Source organism: Cryptomeria japonica, chromosome 3, assembly GCF_030272615.1.
Source record: "Cryptomeria japonica chromosome 3, Sugi_1.0, whole genome shotgun sequence".
In the NCBI taxonomy this organism is placed as follows: Eukaryota; Viridiplantae; Streptophyta; class Pinopsida; order Cupressales; family Cupressaceae; genus Cryptomeria; species Cryptomeria japonica.
The window spans coordinates 824,821,009-824,829,920 of record NC_081407.1 but is presented as its reverse complement, the minus strand read 5'-3'; the positions used below and the strand labels follow the sequence as shown (position 1 = coordinate 824,829,920).

The window sequence follows — 8,912 nt, the reverse complement described above, 5'->3', positions numbered from 1 at the left end:
TTGAGCCTAAAGATGTTGCCGAAGCTTGTACAGATGAAAATTGGTTAAAAGATATGGAAGAAGAGTTAAATTAGATTGAGAAAAATAATACATGAGAACTTGTTTCGAGACCTAAAGACAAGAGTGTAATTGGTACTAAATGGGTGTTTTGGAATAAACTAAATGAAGATGGAGAAGTTGTTAGAAACAAAGCAAGACTGGTGTGCAAAGTATATTCACAAATGGAAGGTATTGATTTTGATGAGACTTTTGCTCCGGTAGCTAGAATTGAAGCTGTTAGATTATTTCTTGCATTTGCTGCTCATAAGAATTTCAAGGTATATCAGATGGATGTGAAGTGAACCTTTTTGAATGGTGAATTGGAAGAGGAAGGACCTACATTGAGAAACTAAATGGATTTTCATTGACAGATGAAGAAGACATGGTATGCAGATTGAAGAAAGCATTGTATGGACTTAAACAAGCCCTTAGAGCCTAGTACACCAGATTGGACAGGTATTTGATGAAGTTGGGATTCTGTAAAGGTACCGCTGATAGTAACTTATACTTCAAGATTGATAATGATAATATTTTGATTCTTGAAGTCTTTGTTGATTCAACATTATTTTTGGAGGACATGATGATTTGAGTAAGAAGTTTGCTAATGATATGCAAAAAGAGTTTGAGATATCTATGATATGAGAGATGACATTCTTTCTAGGATTGCAAATTACACAGACAGATAAAGGAATTTTCATATCTCAATCAAAGTATGTGAAGGAATTACTAAAGAAATTTGGTTTAGATGATTCCAAACCAGCTGGAACTCCTATGGTGACTAGATGCAAGGTGACAAAATATGATGAATCTCCAAAGGCTAACCAAACCCTGTATAGATCTATGATTAGTGGACTGCTATATTTGACTCAGACTAGACCCAACATTATGAATGTTGTATGTCTCATTGCAACATTTCAGGCTGATCCTAAGGAAAGTCATGTTACTACCGTGAAGAGGATATTTAGATATTTGAAAGGAACAATTGAATATGGTTTGTGGTATCCGAAGAATGATGATCTCACTTTAAATGCTTATACAAATGTTGATTGGGAAGGTGATGTTGATGACCAAAATAACACTACTGGTGGAGCATTCTTTTTGGGAAATAAGTCGGTTGCTTGGGCAAGTAAGAAGCAGAATGCTACCTCTTAATCTACTGTAGAAGTTGAATATATTACTACTGCTAGCAATTGTACTCAGGTACTTTGTATGAAGCAGATGTTGAAGGATATTAGAGTTGTTTATAATGAGCCTACTGTTATATATTGTGACAATTATAGTGCTATAAATATTTCTAAGAATCCCATGTTGCATTCTAAGATAAAGTATATATCAATCAAGTTTCATTTCTTAAGAGAGAAGGTGAAGGAGAAAGAAGTTAGATTAGAGTATGTATCTACAAAGGAACAAATTGCAGATATCTTTAGCTTTTCTTGCAGATACATTTGTATATTTAAGAGAGAAGTTAGGGGTGCTTGCCCCTCCTGGTGTAAACTAGATGCATTGAGCTGGATCAATCTGGTGGACTTCATAGTCTTATCCTGATATCCGGATTGATGAGTGCGTGCTGCTACTTAGGGGGAGTAGTTAGTGTGTGATTGAGTTGTTCAGAGTTGTTTAGTGTGTATCTTAGAGGGAGATATTATCTGGTAAGAGTGTAAGAATATTGATTTGTATGTTTCTTTGGCATTGTTGTCAAAGGGGGGGAGATGCATGTGAAAAACTGCCTTATTTATTTGAGGTACAAAGCTATGTGTACATGATCTCAGGGGGAGATTGCTGGACTTGGCTAGAGTTTATTTCTTTCTTTGCATTGATTGATTTTCACATTCATATGTTACCATCAATTCCAAAGGGGGAGATTGTTGATATTAGAGTTTCTAGAATGTGTTGTTGTCATTGATGTCAACATATTCTTGTGCTTCGGTGTTGCAGAGAGTTGGTTTGGGTGATTTATTATAGATATACTAATATGGATTAATGGGTTTGGAGATATTTATCTCTAGCTGATTCAGTATGAGTTTCGGTGTTCCAAAAGGTGATTTGATTGAGTTAGGTGATCTTGTGTGGTGAGTAGTTTTTCTGTTGGTTTTGTATTGCAGAGTTTTGATTTAAGGTTTGCGTTGCTCTAGAATTGATTCTTTATGTTGTGCGGATTTTGGAGAGTGTTTGGGACATTCATGCGTGTCCTCAGTTCGGGCGGTTCATGATTTGGAACTTTGCAAGTGTATCTTTCAGTTTGTTGTTGGTGATCTTGAGCTCCGGTAATTAAATGATGATGATTCTAGTTATCCAAGTTGTTGCAGTTGTTGCGGAGGAGTTCACATTGCTTGCTGATGTTCTTTGATCATGTTCTATGCATTTTGGTGGTCCACATTGATCATTGTGTCCATTATTGAAGATTTTATTGGTCCCATGGTATTCTTCGTGTTATACGACCTTCCGGCCCACTCGACGGTTCTTGCATGTTGCAAATGATCTTGGTGAGATATCTGATGGTGTTGCATGTTTGAGGATTTGATTTGGGTCCATGCTATGTCCTTGTCAACATTCTATTGGTCCGCATATGGATTTATGTATCGTGTGATGTAATTTTGTAATTAGGTCTTATGTGTTGAGCTGACCTTAAGGTTAAGGTTGATGACTTGTATAAATAAGTTTGTAATCATGTAAGATGTGTGTATGTAGTTGTGCTTGCGGTCTTTGAGAGTGTTGTATGTGTGAACAAGTAAATTGATGTTCGGTAGAGTGATGAAGTGCAGAGAAGTGTTGCAATTCAGATAATGTGCTTAACTGAAACCATGATCAGGCATTTGGAGATGATATTCTTTCAATTCATTTAATCCAGATTGTTGTTTGATCTTTGTAAGGCAGTGAGCCTTCCTAGGGTTGTATCCCTTTGTTGCTTTTGAGAAGTGAGATCTAGGCAGTGTGCCCGAATGTATGTGCATTCCCCATTGTAATATTTACACATACTACTGCAGAGTATCATCATATTGTGGGTAGGTTCCCACTGTGGTTTTTCCCTTGACTGGGTTTTCCACGTCAAAAAATTATGTGTTATGTGTGCTGTTTATGTGGTTTTTATCTTTGTTATTTTTATTATTGATCATATTTGAAGTTAAGGTTGATTTGGTTAAGTTTGGTGAAAACTGATTCACCCCGCCCTCTCTCAGTTTTCCTGCATTGTTGTTGCCAACAAGCGTCTCAGGCCTTCCAGACACTAGCAAAGACAACGAATCTTGAAGGCTTAACATAGAACTTCCCAAACAAAATATCACGAGCACGAAAATTCCTCCATTAATGTTTGAGAACTAGAAAAAACTTGAATAGGATTACCTTGAATGGAAACAAGGAAATAAGATAAGAATTAGAACAAATTCCTACAAATTCATGCAAATGAGGATAGATAAGTCTCAAGTTTTGAGGATTATAACAAATTATACCTTTTGAGAATAGATAAGGCTCTTGTTTTGAGGATTATAACAAATTAAGTGAAGCTTGAATTATATGTTCTTAAAAAAATTATACCTTTTGTACACAAGTGATTGCATAAATAGACAATGAGGGCAAAGTGAGTCCAAAATGAAGAGAAAAATGAAAGTTGTGCAAGCTTGGTAAATTGCTACTTCATGGTAAATGTATGCCTATTTATAATACTCAAATATTCTTCCCTTCTAACCTCAAATCCGTCCAAATGATATAGATGAGATTAGGTAGAACTTAAGTTATATGTTAGTTCTTAAAAATAAAATGCACCTTTTATACATGTCACTATATGAAAGACAATTAGGGAGTAAGGAATGAAGGGAAAAACAAATCCACAATCGAGTACACATAAGGTATAGGTAAGACTTGAGTTATGTGTTATTTATTTACAAAAAATGAAACTCATTAGAACAAAATGAATCCAAAAAATTTTCTTCTTCATGATCATACATGCTTGAGTTATGTGTTAGTTCTTAAAAAATAACCTTTTATAAATAAAAAATAGTTAGAACAAAGTAAGTCCAAAATGAAGGAAAAAACTAATCTATGCAAATGAATATAAATGAGATTAGGTAAGGCTTGAGTTATGTGTTAGTTCTTAAAAAAAAATGAAAGACAATTAGAACAAAATGAATCTAAAATGAAAGAAATAATGAAATAATGATTGCTACTTCATGATAAATGTACACCTATTTATAATGATAAACTTATAAGGCATTGAGTGGGGGGGAAGGGTGAATAAGTGCAAGCAAAAACTTAATAAATTTGATAACACCTTTCACCAACTTGAAAATCAATATGCATGCAAGAAATATAACCACATAAGAAAACATCCAACAAAGCATGCAAACCATAACACAATGATTTTTCACGTGGAAACCCAAATGGGAAAATCCACGGTGGGAATTAATACCCACAAAGATCAACTATTTGTAGTATAGAGATTTGACTGGTTAAGGTCATACAACACCCTATTAGGGGTACACCTAGTTAAGAGTGTTTTAGCCTAGTTAAGAGCTATATAATAAGGCATGTTAGGACCCAACCCTATTAGGAGCTACTCAGTTAAAGGATTTCAAAACACAAGCTAATGTGTCACCTTGTTAGAGGATTTCACCTTCGGACTTGCTAGGATCCTATCACACCCTGTTAGGAGTGACCTTGTTAGAGGATTTTCTTGCTACAACTGTTAGGAAGACAACAAGTTTAACTGATCTTAAGTTAGCACCTTTGTGCCTAATTAGATCTTCTTCTACTCTGCTTCTAACACTGACTAAACTTCAAACACTAACTTCTTCTTCCACCACACAATCAAATTCTCACTCTTGATCCATAAAATCATACAACTTACATCTCCTTATAAAGACTCTATTAAGCCAGCTAAGAACCTTGGAACAATTCCCTAGATTCATTGAATCTAGTCACCTTTTAAATTTTCTCGCTCATTACACTTTTCTCATGTCGGCCAAACAAAACATAACTAAAAAACACAACATAAAATCTACCAGTTACCGATCAAAGTAACTCTACTTTACCGGTTCTCTGTTCTTCCTTACTGTAACTGTTCTTCCAATCATAATTTGCTCAATATATTGAATTTTCTGATGTCGTTCCAATCAAAGACTCTTGTTGATGTCATAAACATATGTTCCAAACCGCAACGTCTAACTCTTCTCTAATCATCCGTACCGGTTGCTTGATCATCACACTATTCCTGTTTACTAGTTTACAACAACTTAGCAGTTTTGTTGTCTAACACATTCGTCTACCGATTGGTCTAAATGACTTAGATGAATAACAAAACATGGTTGCCATCAATGACAACACAAATAAATTCATCAAACATCCTATTACAACAATATCATCATCATCAAGCCAACAATCTCCCCCTTTGGCATTGATGGCAACACTTAGGAATTTTTTTGTCTAAGTGTCACATTACAAAAATTTAATGACTCATGACTCAAATACATACAAGAATATCCCTTCAATTACATGCTATTACAAAATTTTGACTGACTTATACTACTCCCCCTTTGACAACAATGACAAAGGTAAGCAAATACAGTTGAAACAAATGGATACAATACATCAAAATTTGAATTACCAAATGTTTAAGAGTTCAAAAGTTTACAATTACATTTTGAGAAAAACATCAACAAAATTAGTCTTCAAGACTTTCAAATCATTCTCCTAGTCTCCAAAAGAGTATATGCAATTTCTCAATGTGTGTTCGGATCTGGTATGCAAGCTCTTCCATAGCATCAAGTGTACTCGTTTTAGGTGTAGTCAAAATTGCCTCTATCTCTCTGTATCCTCTGCAAAATTTGCAACTTAGGGACTAGATGAGTTTGTAACTCTTGCAGTGATGTAGTCCTCTTAACCTGTTCTGCCTCATATGCCTTAAGCTTATGCTGTACTACTATAACAAATCTACCAAAAAATGTAGTTGAATCATTTAAGGGATCAAATGATTCACTCAAAATCCTTAGCTCCTGCTGAGATTCCTTTCTCTTCTTGTCAATATCATCAAGAAACAATGAAAAGTTGCAAATTGTTGACATAATTTTACCTCCATTCTTCACTGCTTCTTTGATTTGGTCCATGTTCACAGTAAGACCTTCTCTGTCTTTGTCAATTGCCTTGGTCAACATCTCAATTATTTTCTTTTCATATCCTGTCTCTACATTGTGTAGAGCACCCTCTCCAAGAATTTTCATTTGCTCTCCTGCAGATGTGACCAAGTGGTCTAGTTTCTCAATGGGAGTTGTGAGACTATCAGTATCAATCTTTGGTCACAAACTAGAAAATATGTCAACTGCAGTTTATATGGTTTGAGCTTCTCTCCTCTGAGTTCTCATTATCTTCTTCTCGGCCTTGGATTGCATTGCCGATGCAATCTCCATCAATTCTTTTTGACTCAACATATCCATATTTATCAATCCTTGAATAGACATTGTGTCATCATCTTCATCATCATCAATGATCTTCTTTGAAGTAAGTGACCGGTAGGTCACTTTCTGCTCATGTGCTTCTTCTTTCTGCTTCTCTTGTGCCTTTACCAGTGGCTTTGTTGTTTTCTCAACATCTATTTGCACACTCTCTTGAGTATCTTTCTGCATTTCTTCATCTTTCTCCGATGGCAAGCAATGATTTTCACATCATTAGTTTGTGCATTCTCCTGTGTATCTATCTCCTCATCATCTTTACTGGTTGGAATCACTTCTGGTATTACCGGTTCTTTTGATGTGACAATAGGAACAAATGTGTCATCACCTTCCAATTCTATCACTGTTTGAGTAAATATCTCATCAATTTCAAATATATCCGATAGTTCACCTTCAATTACCAGTGCCTCAAGAATATCTTCTTCCTCAGAAGTTTCTATCATCTCTGGTTCCTCTTTTACAAGTCCTAAAAAATTCTTCAAAATCTCCTTAGTCTCAACTTGCACTGACTGGGACTCACCAACAAGCAATCTTGTTAACCTCTTTTTGGTTCTAAATAATGGTTTTGATTCTGAAAGAATTTCCTACATTTCCTCTTTGGATGTCTCCAGTTGCAAATGTATAAGAACATATTCTATCATTTCTTTATCCTATTTAATTGCAGTCTGCCATCTAGCTTCCAATTTTCTATACAAAGAATCGGGTATATGTCCTTGTAATTCAATCAATGCTTTTCTATAATGATTCATAAACCAAACTACTAAATTTCTTCAATTTTTTTTTCTCTTCCTCATCAAAATGATTATAGTACTTATGTATGCCAACCAATATACCATAATTCCTTATGTTCTCCAACAATTTCTCAAGTATAGTGGCTTAAGATACCTGTGATTTAACTATTTTAACAATAGGTGCACCAACCACTTTAGATTTCTTGCCACTTGCTCTTAATTCTTTCTTGCTTCCTCTTGATTCTATTTCCTCTGCTTCTTCCTCTATAGTAGCTTTAGAAAATCTTTGGGCTTGTTCTTTCTTCTTTTTCCCTGTAGCTTTAGGTGCTTGTGGCTCATCTTGTTTTTCTTTTCTCCCGATTTGTATCTCTAGAGGAGGAGGGGGATTCTCCTTCTTGACATTTGCACTTCTAGTTTGTCTATCGGTGGGTGCATTAGAGGTTCCTGCCTTCTTTTCTTCAAATCTAGTTCTAGCTTCATCAATCATTTCCTTTGTGAAACCTTGTGCAATAGAAAATTGCTCTTCTTTCCTGACCTTTTTGGCTATTTCCAGTGTGGGTAATTCAACATGTACCTGTATTGATTTCTCCTTAAATGTGCCAAACCTAGGTACATTAGGATCTACCGATTTAGATAGAAGATGTCCAACATAAATATTCAAGATATTCGCCTCTATCTCATACCCCATAGACATGACCCATGAAGTTCTTGTAACTGCAACTTCCATCTGACAAGTATCTTTATCAACCATAAAACAAATGGAGTCTTCATACCTGTTCACAATATGCTCCAGTATACTTTCTCTAACATGCATTCTCTTCTGGAAATCCTTGAAGTATCCCCAGATAGTCTTTGTAAATTCATTGCCAAGCATCTTAATGTTGTTCTTAATTTGGAACATTGCCGGTGTATCCACAGACCATTAGATATCACTTATATAGGGAAAGAAATTCTGGAAGTAGAAAAACAATCCAATAATCAACTGACCAAATTTGAACTTCTATCACTTGTCCTTGTTGATTGATTCAATATTCAACATCAGTTGTGCTCTCGAGGCTTTTGCTAGATCATAATCAACATTCTCTTTCAACATCTGGTAAGTTGTGTGGATAGCAGCTTCAGGAATGCTATTCATCTGGCTCAAATGGTATACTCTGTAGCCGATGACCATAGATGCAAACTTCACTTCTGGATATTCAATATCTTTTACTACCATAGTACGACCATCCCACTTTGACTTTATCAATCAGATAACCTCATCCTTCGGGATTGATCTCAAAACAGGGACTTCACCAGTTGCCCATAACCTGATGACAACATAAATAGCCTCTTTTGTGATCTTGTATGGTCGATCTAACCACATAAACTGATCACAAATGCTGCTCAAAAAATATCTGACATGCTCTTCTTCAAAATCATCTATAAAGTTCAAAGCATGATGAAAACCTTTATCGGTTACCCTTCTAAATTCATCCTTCATCACTGCTTGTTTATTACACAGTAACATGTATTGATTAAAGATGGAAAATGTGCCCAAATCCTCCAGTTTGCAATGAATGTATGATCTAATGTCTTGAACATGCAAAACACCATAGGGTACACTGGATAGGGCTCCAGCTGGATCTATCTCCGTCAACTTATGAGGATGTCTCTTGAATTCCAGTCAAGGCCTTTCGGTAACATCAACAATATGTGGTGTATTCAT

At 35.5% G+C, this 8,912-nt stretch overlaps 1 protein-coding gene across 1 annotated transcript; it reads right to left on the bottom strand.

The window, feature by feature from the left end:
* Nucleotides 1-5,807: 5,807 nt before the first annotated feature.
* LOC131874392 (uncharacterized) lies at nt 5,808-8,423 on the bottom strand. Its single transcript, XM_059217742.1, has 5 exons — nt 8,215-8,423; nt 7,362-7,980; nt 6,764-6,985; nt 6,420-6,662; nt 5,808-6,317 (listed from the first exon to the last, which is right to left on the bottom strand). Exons 1-5 carry the CDS (start codon nt 8,421-8,423, stop codon nt 5,808-5,810), a joined length of 1,803 nt encoding a protein of 600 aa, XP_059073725.1.
* Nucleotides 8,424-8,912: the final 489 nt, after the last annotated feature.

Bases quoted from the DNA above. Each gene is read 5' to 3' on its own strand.
- LOC131874392 (XM_059217742.1), bottom strand. From the start codon at position 8,423: ATGGTAGTAAAAGATATTGAATATCCAGAAGTGAAGTTTGCATCTATG. The intron at 6,986-7,361 runs GTATCTTAAGCC...GGTGAGTCCCAG, and splicing joins TTAAAATAGTTAAATCACAG to TCAGTGCAAGTTGAGACTAA. The intron at 6,318-6,419 runs GCAATGCAATCC...TTGTGACCAAAG, and splicing joins AATTGATGGAGATTGCATCG to ATTGATACTGATAGTCTCAC.